This window comes from Aspergillus ochraceoroseus, assembly GCF_002846915.1.
Source record: "Aspergillus ochraceoroseus IBT 24754 chromosome Unknown P175scaffold_7, whole genome shotgun sequence".
NCBI lineage: Eukaryota > Fungi > Ascomycota > Eurotiomycetes > Eurotiales > Aspergillaceae > Aspergillus > Aspergillus ochraceoroseus.
In genome coordinates, this window is record NW_024468482.1 from 494,019 (window position 1) to 519,045 (window position 25,027).

The 25,027-nt window shown below is 51.4% G+C and overlaps 3 protein-coding genes across 3 annotated transcripts; all 3 read right to left on the reverse strand.

Annotated features, from left to right (window-relative positions):
• Positions 1-580: 580 nt before the first annotated feature.
• lah (involucrin repeat protein) lies at positions 581-18,312 on the reverse strand (the record flags this gene model as incomplete). Its single annotated transcript, XM_040900134.1, has 4 exons — positions 581-2,110; positions 2,218-3,674; positions 3,744-12,654; positions 12,826-18,312. 4 exons carry the CDS (start codon positions 18,310-18,312, stop codon positions 581-583), a joined length of 17,385 nt encoding a protein of 5,794 aa, XP_040750007.1.
• An 885-nt stretch (positions 18,313-19,197) lies between these two features.
• P175DRAFT_0494983 (short chain dehydrogenase/reductase family protein) lies at positions 19,198-20,330 on the reverse strand (the record flags this gene model as incomplete). Its single annotated transcript, XM_040896045.1, has 2 exons — positions 19,198-20,201; positions 20,294-20,330. The coding sequence occupies 2 exons, from the start codon at positions 20,328-20,330 to the stop codon at positions 19,198-19,200; spliced, it is 1,041 nt and encodes a 346-aa protein (XP_040750008.1).
• Positions 20,331-21,403: 1,073 nt separating this feature from the next.
• On the reverse strand, positions 21,404-25,027 carry clcA (putative C6 finger domain protein; the record flags this gene model as incomplete). Its single annotated transcript, XM_040898566.1, has 7 exons — positions 21,404-21,617; positions 21,679-22,204; positions 22,260-22,462; positions 22,534-22,614; positions 22,685-24,100; positions 24,163-24,275; positions 24,353-25,027. The coding sequence occupies 7 exons, from the start codon at positions 25,025-25,027 to the stop codon at positions 21,404-21,406; spliced, it is 3,228 nt and encodes a 1,075-aa protein (XP_040750009.1).

Genomic DNA, 25,027 nt, shown 5'->3' on the forward strand with positions numbered 1-25,027 from the left:
GAACGTGGAGGAGCAGAAAGCCAACATCTTCAACCCATTCAAAGTATGAACGAGTAAAAAAGGTGGGTTGATTCCTGAGGCAGCAAGGAAGATGTCGCTTGCAACTCCTGATCTGGTTTAGCCTCAATATTTACCTACTGGGGAAAATACAGCGATTTAGCTATGAGTTACAATTCCTAGAAAGAAAAAGAAGAAGAAGAAGAAGAAGTTCGAAATCATCATTGATCATATAGTATAGTATGTACATTCACCAACATGTATAGAAAGAAACACAGGCCGTGACATCGTCAGTTCCGAATAGATTCGGAAATCATCATAAGCCATCATCATAGAATAGTAATAGAATAGTATAAAATAACACAATCGACAAGGAGGAAGCCGTATTAAATCCATTATCGCGAGGGGAATCCTCTCCCTGTTTTGACGCCGAAAGGGTAAGTAAGCAAGCAAGCAAGAAACCATAGAAACACAGAATATTCTCTTTTTATTATTAGTCTTTTTTTTCTCTCTCCCCCCTTAACCCATTTTGATCAGTTTGTCGAAATTGAACATGGTAAAATAGTAATAAGAGTGTGACGCCTCATATCACATTGCTCATGTCCATAACCGACGACGGCGCGATGCTGTGGACTGATTTGGATGCGTCAAGGGACATGCGGTCGCCGCTCGCCATCGTCGAAAGTTTCCGGTCTTTGCCAGGTCGTGCGACGAGCACCTGGGCCGGGCAGACGATTCGTTCGTCATCACCATTGCCCGAGTCGTTCCCCTTCTTCACCACCAAGGGGAATAGGACGACCCGGACGACCGCTTGCTGGGATTCTAATTCTTCATTGGAAGTAGTCTCGCCGCTGCGTTCGTTCATAAGCGAAGCCTTGAAGAACACTTGCCGGGCGAGATCGCCGTTGGTGTTGTACTCCGGCTGCAATGGAGGCACCATGATGTACTCCGCCAGCTGGGTGCGCATTTCAATGGACAGGTTCACGGCAACCCGGAGAACCTTGCGCAGAGATTCTAGCAGCTGGCTCTCCACGTGGGACGGGGGTGGGAGAAGGCGAGAGAGAGTGTCGAAAATTTCCAAAGCAACCGCTTCAGTGTCGCTCTCGCGTTGTCTTGCAAAAGTGGGCCGCTTCGATAGAAGACTGAGAGTAGTGGCTCGCCAGCGGTGGATCGCGTTGCGTGGGCCAACCTCGATGAGTTGTTTCTCCAAGGACTTGAGCTTCTGGCGTTGCTCGCGGTCCATGCCAAAGAGATAACGGGTGAAGATGAACTCCCATACCATTGTCATGACGACGGACATGAACACGTCGCGTCGCCGGACACGGTCACTAAGGTAGGAATCAGTGTCCGAGCCATCTAGAATGGCATTGTCAAACCGGTCGGCAATCTTCTCGTCTTGTAGCTCCATAAGTTTGCGGCAGCGACGATGATCGGAATGCTTGGAGAAGCGCAGGACCCACTGTTGCACGTGTCCACAGAGCTTCTGTGATGCAGCGCTGAAGTATTCCTCGTCCCTGAAGGCGATGACATTGTCTTGCATCGACGCTGCGATCTGTTGCTGGAGTTCCTTGACCTTGTCTCGAGCGCTCTCCAGCTCTTCCCGGAGACGACGCAGTTCGGTATTCTTCTGGGCCAATGCTGTTTCGATTTCTTGTTTTATCCGACCGTGCAGGTCACTCGACAGGCGCTCGTTCTGGGAACGGAGTTCCTCCAGTTCGCGGCTTGAGGTTTGTCGCGTATCCTGGATCTCCACAGCATGGGCGGCAATAAGGCCGGCGTTTGTAGTAGACAACCCTTTGTTTTCTTCAGTTAGTCGCGTGACCTCATTCTGGAACCACTCGACAGATTTCTTGAGTTGTTCAAGTTCTGATTCCCGATCGCGCAGGTCGGCATCGCGGGAGTTGAGGGCGTGGTCGCTCTTTCGACGGGCGAGGCTGGCATTTCGTAGCTTACCCTCAGCAGCGTCACGAGCAGCAGAGAGGGCACGGTTCTCGGAGATCAGTTGATCGAGGCGAAATTCGAGCTCTTGGAGATGTTGCATACTTCGACGGTGCCGAATACTCGGCGGTCGGCTAGGCGACCGGGGCGAACTTGGAGTCTCCCCCCAGCCCTCCTAGAAAATAAACAAACAAACATCAGCCACAGCCATCAAAATGCATCAATCAAGCCAACATAATTAAAACTGTAGAATATTTAAGAGTAAGAGCAGTAACTACTTACATACACGTCCGTCATATTGCGAATAGGGCGCTTGCCCTTGTCGGTGACCGGGTCGTAGGAAGAAGAGGAAGCGATCTGTTCGACGTCCAGGTCGGTGGGGGAGCGAGAAGGGGGCTGGGGTGTGTTTGGCCGTGATTGGTGCTCACCCGCAGGCGCTTGACTGGCTATTACGCCAGCCGCTGCGAGTGCTGCTGCCCGCAAGTCCCCGCTGGTGCTGTGAGCGATTCGCCGGAGAGGCTGCGAGTGGTTGCTGCCCGAGCTGCTTGGTCGTAGTACAGGTTTGTCGGTTTCAGGCGTTTTGAGCATCTCAGTAGGCAATCCGCGCTCTGGCGATAGGGTCCGTGGACCGCGCTTTCGCACAGCTGCCTCCCAGTCCTCGTCCGCTTGGTCAGACAATTGCTGGCCTTCTGATGTTGGCCATGCACGACGTCCCAATGCATTTTCGGTAAATTTCCTGACGGGGGTTTCGGGTCGTGGAAGGATATGCTCAGGCTTCATCTCTAAACGGGGCGTTCCGTGCTCTTGAACCATGGACCCTGACCCTGACATTTTGTTGGTTTTCTCCACTCGGTCATCGGCTTCTTGCTCAGAAATAGTTTGGAGCGGTGTCCTGGATGGTGAGCCCATGCCTCGTTCTGCCCCGGCCTGCGTGGTGGTCTCGGTCTCGTCATCTTCTTCTAGAGACCAAGCTCGTCGAACAGGACTATGTCGCCCATGAATTGATGGTGATCGGCGAAGCTCGCAGGAAGGGATGGGGTTGTCCTCTCGCTGCTCTGCTTCGGTAGCAGGCAGAGACGATGGTTCATGCATAGACAATGGCGCACCCAAAGGAATCTCGTGATGAGGAGGTCGATGTGTAGCTTCCCGACCAAATAAGCCCTCTTCTTCAATCTGGATTGAACTGTCTCCTTCCTTTCGTGCTTTAGGAACATCGTATAGCTTGTCGTTAGAGGTATGACGCTCCAACTGTCGCCCTCTTGTAGATTCCTCTGGTAGCTCCTGTGTCGTAGCAGTAATTCCAAAGACATCGTCCTGCGCCAGCGATGGGCTGGGAATATACCCGGCCCCCCTGGGTTCTACGGTCGCGATAGGAGCCTCCGAGACCTGGATCGCACTGTTGCGAATCGCTTCCTGGGTCATGGTCTCTTCCTCAGCCCCATCTTTTACCGCCTCGGACACCTGGTTCAAAATTGGTCGTCGGAACAACGCTCGTTCAAGGTCTGGAAAGATACTGGAAACCTTGCTTTGCTTGTGTGAGATTACTTCGGCGTTGTCCAGAGTTGTGTCGAGTTCTTTTGTGCTTGTCTCTTGATCGATATCTGCGGCTGGCGTATTGAGAACTTTATCAGCCTCAGCATTTTGTTGATTAATATACTCTCCTCTCTCGTAACCGCTCGTTTCGTCTGGGCGGTTCATGAGAGCCTCCGGAATGGCAGACTCTTTATATCCAGGGATTTCTGGTACAAACGGAGCTAAATGAGCTTCAAGGGATGCTTCGGAAGCCTGCTCAGTGGCATCAAGCTTACCTTTTTCCCAGTCTATCTGAGGCCATGTGTCGTCGTCCCCAGCAGAACGGATCGCCTCGATGACCGGCGGTTCTTGTTCTTGCTCGGGAGACTGTTCACTGGCATTCTCCACATCCTGTACACTTTTCTGTTGCGGAAGATCAACATCTGTGTCTCCCTTGCGCTTCTTCTTTTTTTCTTTCTTCGAAAGCTTCCTGGGAGGGGAAAAGTCGTCTTCCTTCGCTTGTTTGGGATCTAACACAGTTGACTCTTCCGCAGTTGGCTCTGGAATCAAAACATCTGGCTCGTCTGGGGCTTCGGGCTCTAGTTGCGGCTCCTCAATGGGACCTTCCTCGGCAGCCTGTTTCTTAAGCCTGCGTTTTTCCTTTTTCGATAGCTTCCTTGACACAGACTGCTCGATCTCAGGCCCAGCAGGTTGAGTATCTTGATCCTTGGCCTCTTCCAACTCCTTTTCTTGAACGGCTTGATCAACAGGTTCCCCAAGTACTTCCTGCTCCTGCTCCTGCTCCTGAGGTTCAGGCACACCTTTTTTCTCGGCCTCTTCCATTACTTCTTCCCCTTTTAAAACAGGAGCTTCAAAGAGAGGGTCCGATTCCATGGTAGTTTCTAGAGGAGCACAAGTTTCATCTGGGGCTTCAATATGGCTGGCCTGCTCATCTTGTGGTTGCTGAGCTTCCACAACGTGTAGACTGGCATCCTCTCCTACATCCGCGGGTTTGATATCTGTAGTTACCTCGTCGGCTTCAATGTCAGTAACAGGAGGAGCAGGAATCACCTCTAGCTGCTTTTTAGCTTGCTTTTTGGCCTTCTTGTTTTTCTTGGACTCCTTGAGGCTCAAACTTCCTGAAGGAGATGGTTCCTCCTCAAGAGTAGCAGGCGGAACGCTAATCTCTTCTTCAACAGCGGGCTCTTCCAAAGTGATCTCATTGTCGGCTTTCGACAGGTCCTTGTCTTCAGTAGATTGTAGGGGCGCTTCTTTCAGTTCCTCAACGAGTTCCACAACTTTTTCTTCGGCATCATGCTGCCTAACTTGCTCGGAAACTGCTGCTGGATCTATTTTTGCGCCAGTATCACTTGGCTGGGGTTCTTGAATTGCAGCCTTTTTCTTGTTCTTCTTGTTTTTCTTTTTCGTGGTTACTGGCCGTAGATCTTCAGAGTCGTCTTGAACCGGAGTAGGCGTTTCCTGTGAGGGTTCTGCCAGTATAGATATCTCCACCGCGTTGCTCAGCTGAGGCTCTTCAAAGGGAATAGGAGGAGCCGGGGTTGTGATTTCGTCTTTTTCCGCCGTCGATTCAATAGGAACCTCTGAAATTTCTATCTTGTCTGTATCGGCTTCAAAAACGGCGGCCGATTCAGTAGTTCCAACGACTGGTGCTTCAACTTGTTGCACAACATTTTCTGCGACAACAACTGGCTGTTCAACTACTTCAGAGGCTGCGGGCCCAGAAAGCTCATCGACTAAACTAGTCGGAATCGTCGGCTCTTCGCTGGATGCCGCGATCTCTTCTTCTGCTTGCTCCTGCAGATTTGCAGCCTTCTGAGCTTGGCGCTGCTGCTTCTTTTGCTTCTTGCTCAGCTTTCTCGGCAATACTGACGGCTCAGGCTCTTCCGTTTCAGCGTTTGGCTCGTTGCTGGGCTCGATCTTCTCGGTAGCCTCAACTTCGATTTCGGGTTCTGGGATAATTTCTCCCACTTTCTTGTCCTCGTCAATTGGTTCACTTTCAGTACAGACGGGTGGAATTTCTTTGTCGGTCTGTGCATCCGCTTCTTCAATTTTCTCTTCCACAAATGCTTCCTCCATAGCATCAGGCTTATCTAAAGCCGGCAGGGCATCCGTAGTTTCTTTTTCGCCTCCTAATTCACCTACTTCTTTATCGGGGGGTAGCTCGGTTTTGTCAATTTGCTTGTCTTGAATGGAATCGGAAAGGATCTCCTCATCTAGGTCTTTGAGTGCGTCGCTAGATGATTCGAGTTCGATCGCCGCCGGGGCTTGACTGTCTTCGGCCACATCGGCTTCAACACTGGGGGCTTCGATTTGTTCGACGGTGACAAGCGCTGGGTCGGCTTCAGTGCTCTCATGCTCGGGCTGGGATGGGTACGTGGAAGGTGTTTCTTGCTGTTGCTCTACCTGCGAAGACACCTTGTTATCAGTCCAAGTCAAATCTTTATCGTGGTCGCCGTGCAATCCGGTGTCGTGGGACTGATTTTCTTTACCGTCATCTTCAGCAGGTGCGAATGCCGTCCCAGTGGGTAGTTCCATGGGCTCTTCGATTGTATCTCGCGACAATTCTTCAATCGGGGCTGTTTCTACCGGGCTCAACGGGTCCTGAGGTTTATCTTCAGATGCAGCGTTCAAGGCGGCGTCTTCTTCAAGAGCTTGGATATTGGACTGACGTTTCTTGTCTTTCTTTGCCTTTCTCTTCGCTTTCGACGACTTGGCCTCGTTGTCGTCCTCCTGCTTTTCGGAGGCTTGCTCCTGCATAGGCTCCTCAGGTTCTGTTTCTTTCACATTTGAGGTGGTAGGTTCGACGACTTGGGCTTGGGTCTCATCTTGGAGCTTGCTGTCGGAGGGTTCGGGAGCTGTTATAGGGACATCCCCAATCGCTTCCAAAGTCTTGCGCTTCTTCTTTTTCTTCTTAGATTTGGAAGACCCAGACTCTGGCTCAACATTCTCGGTAGTCTGTTCCGTGGGAGAGGATGGTTCAGTCGCAAGGGGCTCAGATGTGGCCTCAGGCTCGGCGGATTCTTCAGTCTCTTGGGATACTTCCTTTAACTCTGCCGCATTGTGCCCGTCCTTGGGTTCCTCTGGAAACGCCTCGGTTGAGACTGGTTCCTCGATGGTTCCTGGAAAGTCACCCGGTACATTGGCCACAGGGTCAACCATGCCCTCAGTAAGAGCTTCCTCATCCTTCTTTGGCTCATCAATTACATTTGATTCATCTAGCTTAGCCGAAGCGGATGGTTCTTGCGACGTCTCCTCGAGGGTTTGGAGATCTTGAAGCTCTTCTGGTTTGGTAGCAGCATCTTCATGCGCGAGTTCTTTGGGGATTTCACGATCGGGCTGTTTGGTAGCTGGCTCAGGGCCCGCAGGACTCTCAATCGCCTCTGATCCTGAGGCTTCCACCGGCTCAGTAACGGCAGATTCAGATGCTTCCGCAGATTTTTCTGAAGGCTCTTCACTTGCAAATACCACGGACTTGCGCTTTTTCTTCTCTTTCTTAGCCTTCTTCTTTGAGGTTGCGGTCTGAACTTCCTCAGCCGGTGGAAGATCTTCTTGAACTTCAAGCTCTTGGGTCTCTTCCGCCGGGGTCTTAGAACCAGATGGCTCGGGCGCGGGATCTTGATTCTGAATGGGTGTTTCCTCGGGCTCAGTAGTAACGACGGCCTCCGTAATTTCCCCGGAGGGTTGTTCTGGAGTAGGCTCCTCTATGGTAGGAGTAGTAGGCTGCGAATCATCCAGAGAAATTGACTGTCCCTTCTTTTTCTTTTTCTTTTTCTCCTTTTTCTTCGAAGACGCTACCTGGGGTTCTTCTTTAGGTTGCGTGTCTTGCTCCTGGGACTCCATAGGATCGGTCACTGGCTCTTCAGAAACGGGGTCCTTTTTCGTATCTATGTCCTTAACAGGATCAGGAACTTTATCCTCCTGAGGGACAGGCTCCTCCGTAACAGTCTGTTCTTCGGGAGTGATAAGCTGAACCTCCTCCTGAGCTGGAGCACCTGGGAGAACCTCAGTCTCCTGGGTAACGGTATCTTTTCCCAGCTCCTGAGGCTCTCCCTTGGCACTAGATTTGACTTCATCATGTGCCGCTTCAAGGCCCGTAACCGAACTTTCTTCCGTAAGGTTCTCACCTGTCTCTTGAGGATTCGAAGGAGTAGGTTCAGCAGGAGCTTCTTCTGCTGCAGGGCCGGCCTGATCCCCTTCTGCGGACACTGACTGGCGCTTCTTTTTTTTCTTCTTCTTCTCTTTCTTAGAAAGCGCGGGCTGGGGCTCCTCCTTTACCGGAGTCTCAGGAGTAGCTTCTGCACTGACTTGGGCGTCATCACTCGTCTCCTTTTCTTCCTTTGGCTCGACCATGGTGGAATCCTGTGCTACTTCGGCCTCGACTGTTGTCTCGTCCTTGGGTTGGTCGTCGCTTTGCTGAATACCTGCCTGTGCTACGATTTCTCTTGTCTGCTCCTCGCCCTCAAGGCCTTGAATAATATCAGTAACTGGCTCGGAGGGCTGCTCGGCCACAGGAGTAGGTTCTGCGACAGGAGCGGGAACCTCATCCTGCACGGTTTCTTGAACCTGTGCCGCGATCGCCGTCGATGGCTCATCGGTTGATGGGATGGCATTGGTTTGTGCACTCAAGTCCTCAACCTCTTTGGGCTCTTCTTGAATAGGCTCTACAATCTCTGTGGTCACCGTCTCGTCCCGCACTGGCTCTTCGCTTTTGATATCTTCTTCTGTGGGTTGCTCTGGAATAGGTTCTTCCGTGCGCTGCTCGGGAGTAGACTGCTCTTCTGCAATGATCTCTACAAACTCAGGTTGGTCAACCTCAACAGACTTAGCCACCTCGGGGTCCTGAGGAGTAGGGCCCTCTACAGTCGGAGGATAGGTCAAAGCCGTCTCTTTGGCGGGCTCAGAAGCCTCCGTCTCTTCTGCCAACATAGATTGACGCTTCTTCTTCTTATCTTTCTTTGCCTTCTTCTTCTGAGCAGCACTCATTTGTGTTGCAGATCCAGAAGTAGCCTGATCATCAGGGACTTCGCTTGTTGTTTCGGCAGGCAATTCTTTTTCTACCGACATCTCTTCCGCTGGTTCTTGAACTAGATGGGTAGACGGTTCTTTGAGAGCTGCAGGCTCTTCTTCAACGGTAGCATCTGGGACTGCGTCCGTAGTGGAAAGAGCAGCAGGAGTGGGAGTCTCAGAAGCTTCAGAAGCTTCAACAATGTCTGCCGTCGAGCTTTCATCAGGAGTTAAAGAAATAGACTGTTTCTTTTTCTTATTTTTCTTGCTTTTCTTTCCTGTCTGTGGGAGTTCCCCCGCATTAGGCCCAGATGGCTGTTCAATCTCTGCGTGCTTCGACATATGTGGTTCACTTTCATTGGTCTCGATATTCTCCACAGGAAGGGTGGACTCAGATTGAATATTTTCAAGAACAACATCATCATTCGTGATCTCTGCAGCCTCTTCCTTGGTTCCTGCATCTTGTTGTTTTTGTTGTTGTTGCTCTTCAGGATCAGCAGGAGTTGGCGGCACTTCACCGCTTGTTTCGGGCAGTTGGGTCGTAGTGTCCTGTGGCAGCTCCTCCGGTTTGATTTCTGGCTCGGACTCGGGCTGGGATTCAGACAAGTTCAAAGACTTGCGGTTCTTCTTGTTCTTCTTCTTTTTCTTCGGTTGATTTTCTTCGGGTTCCTCTAAAACAATGCCTTCCGCCTTCTCCGCCAGCTCTGTAGGCTGAGATTCGTTGGTCGTCTCAACAACAGGCTCTGGAATAGCTTCATCCTTTTGGGCCTCAGTTGGAATTTCCTTACTGTCGCCGACAATTTGCTCGTGCTCCTTTGTCACTAGCTCTTCGCCCCCCAGCGCAGGGTGAGGCTCAATCTCCGGCTCTGATTTTTCCAAAGTTTCAGGTTGAGGAGTATCTGCTAATTCGGTCTCTGGCAAAGCCTCCGCAGTGCCCTTGCGCTTGCTCTTCTTCTTCTTCTTGCTAGCTTTACGTGACAGGGTAGTCTCTGGTTCCACCTGCGCAGCTTCACCTTCTTCCTTTGGCTCGTTGGATTCGGGAGGGACCTGGGTGTCAACAGGAGCAGATGTATCCTGTGCTTCCTGTTTTGGAGCTGTAACACTAGCTTCGGATACCGTTTCTGCGGTGGGCTCTTTCAAGTCTTCAACCAGAGCTTCTGCGGTTTGCTGGCCCTCAGGGCTGGACTCTTCCACTACAGGTGCTGTGAGTCCTCCTTCGACGGGAGCTTCCGTTTGCAAAAGTTCTTGCTCAAGCGGCATGCCAACCAAGACCATATCTTTATCCAGCTCCTCTGGCGCAACTTCTTCAGTTACTGGAACGTCTGAGGTAGATTGAAGTGTCTCAGTGGTGACAAGAGCGTTCTCCTGTGATACTGGCTCTGCTAGTACAGCAGTCTCTTGGTCAACCAAGACTATATCTTGATCCAGCTGCTCCGGCGCAACTTCTTCAGTTACTAGAACGTCTGAGGTAGATTGAAGTATCTCATCAGCACGGGGCACTGCCTCAACAAACTCCGTAGGCTTAAGGGAGTGTCCTGTACTTTCTTCAGCTAGAGGAATCTCAGTGTTTACATGAGCATTCTCCTGTGATACTGGCTCTGCTAGTACAGCAGTCTCTTGGTCAACCAAGACAATATCTTGATCCAGCTGCTCCGGCGCAACTTCTTCAGTTACTAGAACGTCTGAGGTAGATTGAAGTATCTCATCAGCACGGGGCACTGCCTCAACAAACTCCGTAGGCTCAAGGGAGTGTCCTGTACTTTCTTCGGCTAGAGGAGTCTCGGTGGTTTCAAGAGCGTTCTGCTGTGAGACCGGCTCTGCTGGTACAGCTCCCTCTTGGTCTGCCGGCGGATTAACGGGGTCCTGAATAGATCGTTCAGACTCGATAGGTTCATCTATCCTGGCAACTTCCTGAGGCTCCTCAACGATTTCACTAGTGATATCGGCTGGAGGTTGATCTGTGGACTCATCAGCAAGTCCCGCAGTGGGTTGCTCCTCGGCAGCAGCCTTGCTCTTTCTCTTCTTCTTTTTCTTGGCCTTTTTGGAGAGACCCGAGTCAGCTGGAATTTCTTCGGTTTCTTCAGGCTGTCCAGATTCAGGTTCGGCTGCTTTCATAGACTCGGGAGGTTCGGGCACGTCATCAGTCCTCAGAACCCCTGTCTCAGGTTCTTTCTCTAGTAGAGAAGGCTCTCCAGGGGCGGAAACCTCTTCAAGAATAGGCAGGACGTCATCGGTTGCGGTAGCTGGTTCAATCGCAGAGCTCATCCCTGCTGCTAGGTGCTGATCAAGGGCATGAGTATGTTCGGAAGTAGGCTCTCCAGGCACCGACTCTCCTTCAAAGGCTGCTCCTTCCCCAAGAGCAGAGACTTGTTCGACTAGAGGATCTTGAACGGTCTCCACAGTAGCTTCTGGCACAGCTTCTGGCACAGCTTCGGGCTCCGGTATTTCAGTAGATGGCGCTTGGTCCTGTTCATCTAGATCCAGGCTCTTGCCCTTCTTCTTCTTCTTCTTCTTATTCTTCTTCGTGGTGTTCTTTGAAGAGTCCTCGGGAGCTTTTTCAACAACCCTCTTCTCAGGCTGCGATTTGGTGGTTTCGTCGAGAGCTTTCGCCGTGGGTTCAGAAACTGTCTCCGTAGTCTCGGTGATGGGCTCTGCATCGTATTTTGCAACCTCTTCAGAGACTTCCTCGGCTACAGCAGGAATAACGGGAGTTTCAAACCTTGGAAGCTCCGCTTCTGAGTCCTTGCCTGCCTCTAGAGTATCAACAAAGACGTCAGCCTTAGATTCGTCGCCAGGTAAGTCACCGGGTACGGCTGGCTCCCCAGGTGTGACTTCCTTTTCCGCCGCAACGGCCGCATCAACGATTGAGGCGAATCCCCGGGGGGTTGTCGACTCGAAAGAGCGAGTGTGTTGTTCTTTGTCCTCGAGCGCGGAAGTCAGAGCTGGAACATCAGTCAATGCAGGCATATCGTCCCCGGTGACAGCCCTAGCGGTCTCGTCCTCCTCAACGTGATCGGGTTGATATTTCTCGAGAATATCCCTTTCAGGGTAAGGGGGATCAGCCGGGACATGAGCAACAGCAGCGTCGACTATTCCAGCAAAGCCAGGACCTTGGTTAAGACCTGGCATGTCCGCTGCCGGGGCCAGGCCCATCTTCTCTTGAGTTGGAGTCGTCTCGGTGTCAGAAAGACGAATTATCTTATCCTCCGGTGTGGATGGTCGGGGGTCAGGAAGAGGAGGAAGGGTTTCCAGGTCACGTTTTATACCATTATCATCGTCTCGCACTCCCACTGCGGAACCTTCAACAGAAGGTAGGATATCCAACGTGGGGGATGGAGGCAACTCAGCGGACGCAATTGGGTCTTGCAAGAGCTCCGAAGGAGAGTGGAACTCATAGCCGAGCTCTGCCTTTCTTGACAGATGAGGTACATGCATATGGCTTTGGCTGAAAGTTGCGCGAGTAGGAGTACCTTGCTGGGAGCCTGCGACATCATCTTGGGCATAGTATTCGTCGGCAGCCCCGTGAATCTGATGGCTGAATTCTGGCAGCTCCCAAGCGTTTTGATCGCGGAGGGTTGTGAGGTCTTCTACAGATGAGCTCGCCGAAGAAGGCTTGCTTGGAGGAAGTGACGGCAAGGGCTCGTCCGGGCCGGCTTCCATCTTGCTCGCACCGTGGCGCTCAACTAGCCATAGAGGTCGGATCTCGCGGGAATTTTTGAACTCAGTGGAATTAGGGCGGCGAGATCGGCCCTGTGTCGGAGAAGTTGGGGGGACTGCCGTGGGCGAGCTAGCAGACGGCGATCGTTGCATCCTAGGAGATGTGGGTGGTCGACGGAACTGCAAAGGAACTGCGGTAGGAGAGTCAGTAGACCGTAGAACTGATGATCGTCGGGACCTTTGACCGTCATCTTCCCCCTGTACCAGGGCCGCATCAGGCGAGGCTGATCTACTATGAGATCTGGGGACAGGTTCGTCCGATAGTTTCTCTGATACCGGCGGGGATGCCGAGTGACTTCTGGGCCGTTGAGCAAGTGCCAGCCCTAAACCTTTGGTCTCCGTATCTGCTGGAAAGTAACGCCCCGAAGCACCATTGTAATCATCGTCGTCGTCCCTGCGTGGCATTTCGGGGCCCTCGACTAAAAAAGATTCTTCTCCATCACTGTCACGAGTGGCTCTTCGATCCTATACGTAGAGAGAGAGAAAGCAAAAAGTGCGTAATATTTAGCAAACGAACCAAGCACATTTCTGTCAATTGAAGTCGCACCAAATATGGGAATAGACAGGGTAAGATCACCGTTTACAAAAATAACGGAAAAGAAAAAAAAGAAAAAAAAAAAGAACAGCTAACTATACCTTATCGAACTCCGTCGTGACACCCAAGCCATCCGTTTCCTTTTGCCTTCGCCGTTCTTCCCTTCGTCGCCTGCTTGACTTATAGCTCTCAAGGTTGATGTTCTCCTTGTTTGCAGTCAAACTGTCTTCATAGTCCAAAGCACCACCGTCATAAGATCGTGAATCATTATCCAAGGACTCTGCCCCACTAGAGCTGCGATGTCGGGAGGATTTTTCTTTCTGTGGACGTCCAAACTCTTCAGACGTCTGTGGGCCAATTTCTGATTGAACTTCGCGAGATACGAGCGTCTCTGATAATCTCCTGCTTTCTACTGGTTCGGACACTCTAGATCCGAAGATGCTGTTGAGGAGGAAACCGCCAGATTTCGTGTCATTGTCATTGTCATCAGTACTTCTGCGCTTCTCACCCGCGTCGCCCGCATTGACCCTGGAGGACGTGACGGACGATGAGCGCCTCTTCCGTCTCCTCTTCTTATCAGTGCTATCATCTTCAGCAATATTTGAACCAGTAACGTCATTTAGATCGATATTGGCAATATCTCTGGGTTTTTCTTGAGTCTCCAATTCTCCTGCCGTTGAATGAGAACCGTCCTTTGGAATGGACGAATCACGTTTCCGCTGCGATCTCTTGGACGGCTCCTCGACATCGAAACCTCCTGGCATTGAAAAGAGTTCCTCAGGAGTTGACTCAGATTCTTCTGGCAGGTCGTCTGAGATTGCCTTCTCGTGAAAGTCCCTAGGTTCTTGGATCTCACACGGAGCTTCTTTGCTCCCGGACTTAACAACTGTGTGTTCAATCTCTTCCATCACCGGCCCAGCACCATGTGTTGGGATTTCAAATCCGGGGGTATCTTCAACTTGATCTTTAGGAAGAGAGGACTCAGGGTCAGCGTAAACAGGCCTGTCCTCAAAGAACTGAGCTGTTCCCGTTTCTGTTGTCTCCATGTCACTCCGGACAAGCCCGTGGACCAGTGCAGGGGGATATGGTTCCCTAGTTGTAGGAGACATAGAGCTGTCTCTGACTTCGGAGCCAGGGCGTGAGGTCCTCTCATAGAACGTTGGATCATCCGTCACTATGGAAGGATCGAAGCCCGCTGCTTGGGTTGCGGCAGCTACCGTAGCGGCAAAATCAACGTCTTCTATAAACCCATCTGGAGCACTGGAGGACGGTGTGACATAAGTATAGCCGGGAGTTCCTTTTGCGGTCGCTTCGTAGTCGTGATCGTGTTGCCGCTGCTCCAGATCGACTGAATCATGCTCAGAAGAGGTAGATGGAACTTCGTACTCGTGCGTCTCATGCTCTCCCCAAGACACTCGAGAACCAGTGGTTGGTCGTTCAGGCTTCTCCTCTACTGGATGTGGATCTGATGGCGCAACAATGGGCGAAGAGGCATCTTTGACAGAGCCGTTGACACTATGAGGCGGCGTAGGCTCAATAACATTCAAGGACGGAACAGGCCAGGGCAATCTACCGCCGGCATAATGTGGCCCATCTAGTGGATCAGGTTGTGGCTCCTCAGGTTGTTTTTTTCGCAAGGACTCACTCGCAGGCTCTATCTCGATAATCGTAGGCATGGTAGGAGATCCACGTGAACTGGAATGATCGGGACTGTGACGCAATTTCTCAGGGAAGAAGAACTCCGCATAGTCCTCGTGCACAGGGCTCTTCTTGCGAGAGACACTGCGAAACGCGGATGTTTTAACGTGCTCTGACGGACTCGTCGTAGAATCGGGATCTTCAATCACCTCGATTTTCTGGATTTTCTCTGAAAGATCAGAAAATGTAGACTGAGAACCGGTAACACTGCGCCTCTCTTGTCTGCGCTTCGCTCGGCGTTCGCTATGCCGCCTCTCGCTCATCTCAGAGGCATCATCGTCCGAAGACTTTCTAGAAAGAACTGTGGCCGCAGCTGCAGCACCGATTGTACCTGCAGCAACTGCACCGGCCCATGAAGATGACCTGCTCGCGTCTTCTCTCGTGTCATGTTCCATTGCAATAGGCCGGTCATAATCCCGCTCGCTATATCGTTGTGAACCATAACGAGGATCACGGGGATCCACAGCATTCTCCTTATCAATGAGCTGTATCCAATCTTCGCGCTCCGGTTCACGCTTCAATCCCTCTAAGCGGACCGTGCGGCGTTCTTTATCCTCTTGCTCCTTGGTCAAATCGAACTGAACAGACGGTTGATCTTTAGTTGTGGAACGGCGTTTCAAACCGAGGCCAGGGGCTCCCTCCAAGGGCTCTGTATGGAAGAGGGGGGTTGAGTCACTCCGCTGATGACGACGAGTTATTTCGGGGCCTGTTTCCCTGCGCTCGGGATAGGCCGAATTCCTTATATTCCACTGGCCCCGGTTTACCTCGCGCACCTGCGATTCGTACGACTCGAATGGGCTCCTGAAGGCAGGAGGGATAGTCGGTGCACTACATGACCCGATCGGTCCACCTTGTGTAGTATAGACAGCTTGAGACACCGGCATCATCGGCTGAGGCTGTTGGAGAGGAATAGGACCCGGCCGAACTAGTGGTGGTTGGACAGGGAATGACGATTCGGGAATAGCATCATAACGAGAGGGATCGGAGGTCGGGATTGGTGCCACTTGCTGAAGGTTCATGGCACTGCTGCTGCCAGCCTGGCTAGAGGCTTTGTGGTCTCGATGGTAAGCAGAAGCTAATGCGGCTGTTCCTAAAGCTCCAGCAGCAACGGCAGCACCAGCCGGGAAGTGATTCTCGGATGGACTCGGGCGCCTCTTCCTCCTCTTCCTCTTCTTCTTCGTCTTGTTTTCATTTTTGCCTCCCCAGCCCCAGCCCCAGCCTGACCGAGAGCTGGAATCCGAAGAATGGGAGTCATCGCTTCCGAACCTGCCACTTGCGCCGAACGCAAGCGCCGAACTAACGCTCGAGGCTTGGTCCTCCGACTCCATATCTTCCCAGCCGTCATCATTGCTAACAGAGGCTGTATAATCCGATCGACCAGAGCGAGAACCTTGGCCGGCTAGGATCGCTCCTGGTCGTCGATCTCTCTGATGCGAAGAAGCAGCGAGTGCAGTTGCTGTCGCTCCCAGCGCCAGCAATCTCGCATCTACATCGTGTTCCTTTTTCTCTCGCCTGGGGCTTCGCTTCTTAGACTTACCTTTGAGCTTTTTTGTAAACCCCTTTCCGAAAGCGAGATCGACGTCAAGGGAGGAGGAAGATGAATTGGTGAACGAAAAGATACTCCTTGATCGTCTTCTTCGACGCGATTTGCGATTCTCTGATGGGGCGGTGAAAAAGGAACCGAAGCCACCTCGTGATTGTTCGTCAGGTCTTGTAATTTCCATAAAAGATGACTCAGAGGACGATAACTTGCGGCTGCGAGCCCTTCTGGGAGAGCGGTTTGGGCTATCAGTTCGATGATGGGATTGAACCGTCATAACCGCTGTCCCTACGGCAGCCCCGATGGCGGCATCTCGAAGATCGTGGTGCCTGGGTCGAGACGAAGAGCGCGAGCGAGAGCGAGCACCTTTCTGGGATCTGTCATATTTGGTTACTGCCGGATCAGGATAGTCGCTGCGGCCCATGCGCTCTCGAGAACGGCTGCGGTGGGGGCGCCGATAAACACCGCGCGATGTCTGACTCCTTCTCGCAGAGGCCGATGTTCCCTCACTGTCGTGAGATACACTGACGGACTGACCAGATCGGATACTGTAAGTGTCATCAAAGTCCTTGTTCTCGAAGAGAGACTTGACAGCGTATCCACCAAGGATTCCGGGAAGCAGCCATGATTTTTTCGAGGACTTGCGGCGTCGACTTTCATCTTCTGACGAGGCGTAACGGGTTGCCTTTTGGACGCGAGAGTCGTCACTGGTGCGATCTGACGATCGACGTCGGGCTTTATAGTGATGGACTCGCGGAGCATCTCGAGAAGTAGTTCCCGGCTCGAAGCAGTACTTGCAAACGCCAATGGTCTCAGTGTAGTCTTCAAACATTCCCACTCCCTCGTAGTCACGCCAAAAATCCAAGAATTTATCCAGAGGCCCACGCTGGCGCTGCTGAAAAGCCAAGCCGCCAGAGGGGAAGGGAGCTCCGTGGTGAACTGCAGCATGGTGGGGATGTAGCGGGCTTGCAGCATATCCTGCTGCTGCTGCTGCTGCTGTACCTGCCGCACCCGCTTCATGAAGCGCCGGATTTCCTACAGGAGAATATCCTGATGTCGCAGGAAATCCTTGTCCATGCTGAGAGACTTCATCGTAGTTTTGCATGGTGTATTGCGAGGTGTGATCACCGCTTGACGATGAATGATGGGTATGCCCCAACATATAACCAGCTGCGGCACCGGCGGCGGCAACACCAACTGCAGCACCCATACTGTGGGACTGGGACTGGGACTGGGCCTGGGCCTGGGCCTGGGGAGGAGGGGGAGGAAGAGGAGGAAGAGGAGGCTTTTGAAAATTTGACGAAGCAGCAGGGGCATACGTTGTAGGCGACTCTGTGACAACATTGTTGGAAAAGCTATTTCCTATCCCATAGGTTGCAGCCGCTGTACCAAGTATCCCAGCCGTCTCCGCTGCGGTGTGCGATGGCTTGGAAGGCTTTGGTGGTTGGGGCGCAGACGGTTGTTCAGAGGTTTGGATATGCACGCCGACATCCCCGTCATAATATGAAGCGGCGGCACCAACTTGTCCCATACTACTAGGCTCGGGGGGCGGATTCGAAGACGGTGAGGCGGTCATCAAGTGCGCTTGGCTATTCGGAATCACGAGTGGTGGCTTAGGGCGAACGCCCGGCTGTTCAGTGACCGACTGTCCCTGATCGTTATAGTAATCAGCCGCTTCGCCTGCAGGGTTTGGAGGACGGTAAGGCTCGGCAAAGGAGGTCGGAAACTGTCCAGGAAATTGCTGCTGGACATGCGGATCACAAACCGCGGGGATTCCAGGCGGACTCGACATGGAAGTTGCCGGGAATGGGGACTGCGAAGGGCCTTGGGTAGTCGGAATCGGGGTATACGGGGCGCCAGGCGCAGAGAAAGGCACGCCACCGGTTGCCATGGGGGGAAAGTATGGATCCCCCGAGTGGGTTCGTTGCTGCTCTGGGCGGTAGCTATCATCAACGTCACGTCTACCACTGTCTTTCTTCCAATCCCTGTCGCGATTGTCTGGATACGGATCGTCGCGCCTATCGCGGTCCGAGTCTCTGCGCTTGGGCACCCGTTCGATGATAATGCGCTCGGACTCCTCAGAAAAATTCGGTTGCGCGGTCGCATAGCTCGAGGCTACCGAGTCGCCAGCTGCGCTGGATGCATAGCGCATGCTGCGACTACTCGAGGATGGGTATGCGGACAGATCACCCAAGCCACGGCCACGGTCGTCACCCCGTGAGGACTTGCGGCTCACCGTCGAAGAAGCGGAAGATTTGGAGCTTGTCTTGCGACGACTGCCACCCTTGGATCTAGAGCTATCGCGAACATCGGAGGAGGAGCGGCCCCCGCCCATGAGGGCCTTGAGCATGGTGGGCAGAGAGCAATGGGAGCTCTAGCTGACTCAGGCAATCATTTGGGGTGGGTGGTTGGGGTTCAAACCCGAGAAATTAAAACTGTGTACCTAGTAATAAGGGAATAGTGATGATGATGTATAAGGAAAGGATGAAAGTTGAGGGAAAGAGAAATTTGAAGGGTGGTGGAGGGAAGGGAAGAAGTGAGTTTGTAGTAGTTGTTTTGTACGGGCAGACAGTAAACAAGAGAGCTGAACCGTGGATCTGTTAGTGGGAACTGAGAAGGCGCTTTGGTTGCTCCAGAGAATCGGCCACTAAGGGCGATCTAATTCCTAGCGCCTTGGAAGCGGGATAGGGCGATGATAAACCAGGACAAGTCGAGTCGCAAACAAGTGATGAAAAGGTATGAAAGGGGGATGACAGGATGGAATGTTTAAAAGGGTGGGAAGGGAGGAGATGAAATGCTGGGGGATGAAGAAATGCAGATGAGATGAGAATAGATGGAACGATCGAGAGTGAGAGAGAGAGAGAGAGAAGAGAGAAAGAGAGAGAGAGAGAGAGAGAGAGAGAGAGAATGTGAGAGGAAGAAAATCGCGGTGAGGCTGGGGTGGAGATGCACGTGCTGACTTGGAGTGGCTGGCAAGGATTGTGTATAGTTACAGGATAGTAGTTGAGAGTTAGTTCTGCAGTATTTATCAAGACTCTATCTATCTAGCTATCTAGCTATAGATAAATAAAGAGAATATAGATATAAATGATCCATGGTCCTCCCGATCGATTCCACTTTAACCAAATTTTGACCGAAGAATGTGGGGGATCCCTTGCAGCCTGAGGCATCCGCCTACATTTACTATATTAGTTATACCTAGTTATATATCAAGCAAGAAATCAATCCAACATCCCTAATTAGCACGCATCAACCGCTCCAACCTCACCCGTAATCTATGCTGTACCCAACCCGGAAACGAACGGAACCACTTGGCCATCCACCCCGTCGCCCCCGGCACAAGAACATGTCCACTCTCCCCTCGCAGAACCTGCTGCACTAGGTGCTCCGCCACGGTCTCCGGGTAGAGGAGCGGATTGAGCCAAGTATCCTCCGGAGTCAATCGATCAATGAGCGCCGTCCGCGTGAACCCCTGCGTGATCAGCACGGTTCGAACTCGAGGCGCATTATACCGCGCCACTAATTCCGCCGCCAACCCCTCATGGAACGCAATCGCCGCCGCCTTGGTCGCAGAGTAATCCACCATGTTGGGCGTCACCGTGTACCCGGCCTGCGACGCCACTGTGACCACCATGCCGTGGTTGCGCTGGATCAGCGCCGGAAGGAACTCGCGCACGAGCCAGTAATGCGCCAGGGTATTGACTTCGAACTGCACCCGGGTGTGGGCTTCCGTGCTGTCGAGAATCGTGCGGCTGCTGCAGATCCCCGCGTTGTTGATGAGGATCGTGGGCTCGCCCAGCGTGGCCCGGATGCTGGTGGCAGCCTCTGCGATGGCCGCCGGCGAAGTGATGTCGCATCGGTAGTAGCGGACCGTGGCGGACAAGCGGTCTTGCGGCGCCTGGACATCGAGAATCGCGACGGGGATCCCACGCTGTCCGAGTAAGAGGGCGACCTGTCTGCCAATGCCGTTGCTGCCCCCCGTGAGCACGACGACTTCGCGGCTCCAGTTGTACTGGTCCGAGAGCCCGTTGTTCAGGGCGCGGCGGTTGAGCCAGGCGTTCACGCGCCGGAGAACCGCGAGGAAGGCTAGCACCTTGAGCACCTGAAGCGCCTTTGCGTGCTCCCGGGAAATATCCTGGCCCTTGCTAGTGTAACGTGCAAGCCAAAGGAGAGGGACTGTCGTCCAAGTGTTGAGGATAGTTCCCTGGAGGATCTTCCCCACAACATCTGCAGTGAACCCTGTATATAAGAAGAAGAAGAAGAAGAAGAAGAAGGTAAATAATAATTCTCACATGGATGTAAACAGTGACAAAAGAAAGAAAGAAACTAACCTTCTCGGGAAAACCAGAAAGTCTTTTGGAATGCCATCTCGCATCTGTTTATCAGACAATGTGGAACTGCTTGGGTGTTGGACAGCGTCGTCCACAACAGTAGTGCAACAAGACCTTCATATGCCATCCAGCTATCGTGCGAGCCAACGTTTCCAACCGGCATTCCCCCATATTCGATACGATAGGTCGGCCGTTGCAGTTTTGGCTTGCATGGTTCTTGCAAATGTCATCAAAGTGCGGGGGGGGGAGGGCATCATAGGCAACCGAGGTTGAAGAGTTAATTTCTTTGTCAAAGCAAGGAGCCAGATGGACTGCGGTTACTTGGCGAACTGGATATTAATTCATATATTCTGAGGCGCAAGGGGGAGAGGACGAATATATTATTAGGTCCTAGTTGATACCTCATAAACAATGTAAAAAGCTTCGGCAGGCTCTCAGCCAAGTAGTTAGAGTATCCAATATGTAGGCCGTCCATTTAATATCCCCAGAATGTTACTATATGTCTTGTACGTGGAGATCATTCTCCCGAGTCCTCTGAAAATGCAAAGAACGATTCCTCCCACGCCGTTCCTCCTCGAGAGTGAGGATAGAAGAGCAAGATACCGTCCCAACTCCAAAACAAAATCAATCCAGAAAAAAAAATTAAAAAGAAACCAACATAAAAACTTTCAGATATCCGCCGTTTCCCTTTGAAATGCACAGGATCTTAGAACTTGGGACGAAAAAAAGAAAATCAATAATATGCAAGCGATCCAACCAAATGAGTGAAAGAAAATGAGCCGCCATAGAAGCCTGATGTATCATGCGCACTGATGAAAAGTGATATGATGTATATCAAGAAAATACATGCCTGAAAGGCACCGTCGGGTTTATGAACCCTGGAAATATCGCTGCTCCCCAAAGAAAGGTATCCAGCAAGGTGTCAAAAGAAACATCGCTAAACGGAACGAGTCTGTGGCCAAAAAGAAATTCAACTAGGGTGGTCAAAATAGCATGGTGCCAAAGAATCCAACCAAAACAGACTCGAAGAGTCACAATCGAGGCGCTAAAAAAAAAAAAAAAAAAAAAAAAGGGCTCGTCATGGCGACCCTCGTTGAATGTAGGTTAACTTCATGGGATTACGACCACAGGTGTGTCTCCAAATATCCTCTCATAGATCTCGGTGAGGATTTTTGCATCCGCCCTTAAACTTGGTGATATATGCCGGCTCTGGAGTAAAAAGGCAATAGTTCGCTTGAGAAGTCGTTCAAGGTCATTACGATCTACCAGCTCGGAGAGGTGTGACATGTAGGTAGTAGATAGGACCAGCATATTTCCAAATTGTCTGTAATTATTAAAGTCAATAAAAGTATTCTCCCAGACATAGCTCAGAAATTTTAACTCACGCATGAGCAGTCCCAAAAATATTTGTCACTACTGGGCGGCTATTTTGAATGCCATCGAATGCTTCTGTACTTAAGATGGCTGAATCCACACATACTTTGCACGCTCTGCGCAACTTTGTAGGCAAATCACGGTATGTAAGGGTCGCTGCCTGATTAGATGGCCCTGAATTTCGACCCATCATGCCTATATCGCTTGATATGCGACTCATATTAGTAGCGCGCTGGTTATGGGTCATTGAAGGCGAAACCTGCTGGGACTTAGATCCAGATATTATGGATCCAACTGGGGAATCGACAGAAGAGGGCGCATTTGGACCTGAATAATGCAGCGCATGATATAAAAGCGGTCGATGGATGATATAACGCGCGCCATAATATTTGGCTCTCATGCGGGCAACATTAATATCGTCTGATGGAGGATCGGTATCTTTCCATCTCATGACCTCTGGAAGGCTAGACCGCCATAGATCCAGATTCATACTTAGGATCTCTTGTACATTAGAAGACCACCTAGTTTGACCTTGTTCTATAGAATATCAAGGTAAGTAAGAAACCCCAGCAAGAAGAATCAAGTATCTTACTTTCAACTTTATATAGATCTGTATGAACGCGATTGAGAACCTTTCTCAAATGAATCTGAGCTGAATAGAAGAACATCATTATTGTACTAGGCGCGGACATATCATTTGGTAATGAAAGAGTGAATCGGCCCTTGGGTAAGGCAATGCGTGCTTCGGAGCGAGAAATCCCACTTGCAGGAAGATCAAGTTCTGCTAGGATATCACTATATTTATAGGTTAGTGCTGATAGTCTTTATATTAAAAAAAAAAAAGACCGCTATATTGCAAAGCTTGCCTTTCAAGTTGTAGACATGTCCAGTATGCAAAATTAACTAGATCCTTTTCATGGCCCTCGACAAGTTTCTCATACCGTTTCCTAGAGGTTCAAGTTAGAATGGGGGTTCTTATTTCAAGATATTAATACTCAAACTAGAGACAAAACTCACGATCGTACAAGCACCTGACAAGCTCTACAAGCCTGGTAGATCCATCCATGGCTCTGGTAGGGATGTGCGAGTTGGCCGGCGTATAAACCTGCTAATAGAGCAGCTTGAACGTGAGGGAGTGTGTTTATACCCTGAAGACTCCCAAGAATCCGCGTAGCATGCGCATAATATGCTAGACCAGGGATAACATCTATATTTCTAAGGTGAGAATTATCATGAGCCCCGTTGTTGCTACTATCTAATGGAGATGATAGTGGCGGGTTTTGGTATGAGGAGTAGAAGCTTCCTTGTGGCGGGAGCATAGAATCCGACCCAGATGGAGATGGAACAGTTCGAGAAGATGCGCTGGGAATGTGCTGTTGTCGGTAGTCCGTGGGTTGGTCAGTAATGGGTCCAGCAATGGCAATAGATCGAACTTGACAGATGCGGCCAAGGGCAAACACCAATAAAATAATGGCATTATTGATTGACTTCGCCACAGGCTGGCTTGTAGGGGATCCATCAGGCTTTGCACCCGGAGAACGCATGTCATATCCAGGCCCTCGTAGAGCCTCAAAGGATCGTTTTCGTTTTGCGCCCCTTGGCGCATCTGTTGAAGTATTTAAGGGGTTTAATGGAGGCCCCTGCGGGGGGGATGTTTTGAGGCAATATATGTTGATAAATTGATTAATTCCCTTGTCCAGGTCTGTTTGATCAAGAAACGGATGAAGTTTGTGTATATGCTCTAGGTAGCTATTGCGATAGCCACGTAGAGTTTCAGCATCTACCGAAAGCATACCGTCCTCATCGATATCCTTATTTTCTTGTTTCGGTGTATAACCATTGGATTTGAAGTTGGCATTCCATCCCCCATTAGGGGAGGCAGCAGGGTGATATCGTTCATCCCAACTCGCGCTCAAACTGGTTGATGGTGTGAGTCTTTCCTCGCTTGAATCATCTCCCTCACCACGTCCATAGAGACGGATTAGACCTCTTTCCTCTTCAAGTTTCATGACGTAGTCCTCGTCATAGAGGTAGGGTAGTAGCAGAGACTTGATTGAGGGCCAGCCAAGTAATTTGTGTGCTGCTGTTGTGTGCTCCACCGGAATCGACAGCTCACCATCTTCCCCCGTTTGGAGGAGCTGCTGCTCAAGAGGATTCGTGATATCGATTTTCTGTACTCCTGCAGGCGCGGTCTGCTCCTTGATCTCAGGCTCCTGGGGAACTTCCGGCGCATCACTTTTCAAGAATGGAAAGAGTTTCTGCAGCTCTTTATTGACGGGCGCATTGCGGTCTTTGATTTTGGTGATATCAGACAATGTACCGAGTAGCGAGTTCTGTTCCACCTGAATTTTTTGAAATTGGGTCAGTCGGTCTTCCAGTCGGTCTTCCATTTGTTGCATCCGATCTAGTATCAGCTGGGTAGCCTTTTCCTGTCTGTCATGATTGTTTAGTATTCCACTATTATTCCGCAACGTGACCAGTTTTCGGAGGCTCACTTATGAGGGGGGACTTCTTTATAAACACAAATCAAGTTATTTTCTTTGCAATGACTACAAGCGGGACGTCCTTCATCGCACTTGGCTTTCCTCGCTCGACACTGGTCGCAAGCCTTCAATGTCCAAAACTAATGCATCAGCGATATTCTTCCACGAAGATCTTAATCCAGAAAAATAATCATTATAGTACCTGTTGAGCTCGGGCAGCTTTGCGCTGGCGCATGCCATATGCCGGATTCTGGTAATAGCTCGAGTCATAGGGAACGGGTGTGTGCGATACGGGCGGTGGGACGGTTGTTGGATATTGGGATGGGGGGAGGGAGTGTGGAGGCGGAGCATCCCCGTTACTGTGTGGCTCTTGCGGTGGGAATGGGATTCGAGGGCGGTATTCAGGAGGTGCGGAATGGGGGGCAGGTTCGTGGGGGGTCCCATTCATGGGATGGAAGCTAGCATGGGGCGGAGTCGGTTCTGTTGGCGTCTGGGAGGGCGCAGGTAAGCTACCTGGTCGCCCGTAGGGTCCATCGGTGGGCAGTTGTGGTAGCTCTCGGTTCATCGAGGGATACCCATGGGAGGGCAATGACGGTTGCGGGGCGGATGTTCGACGCTGTTCGGCAGGGTGTGTATCGAACGACGAGGGATACTGGCGCCACGAATGATCATACAATCCTGGACCACCTGGTACGCCATGCGATCCCTCCGACGGTGGTATGCGATGCATGGGGGGCGCTGAACCGGAGTAGGGAGGAAGGGGTTGGGGCTTGTCGTCCGCGGTCACAATTTCCATGGCCGCAGGTCTGGAGTCGCGACGAAGGAATCCGAACGGGCGCAGATTGACAGAAGACGATGTTTCAAGAGCGACAATCAT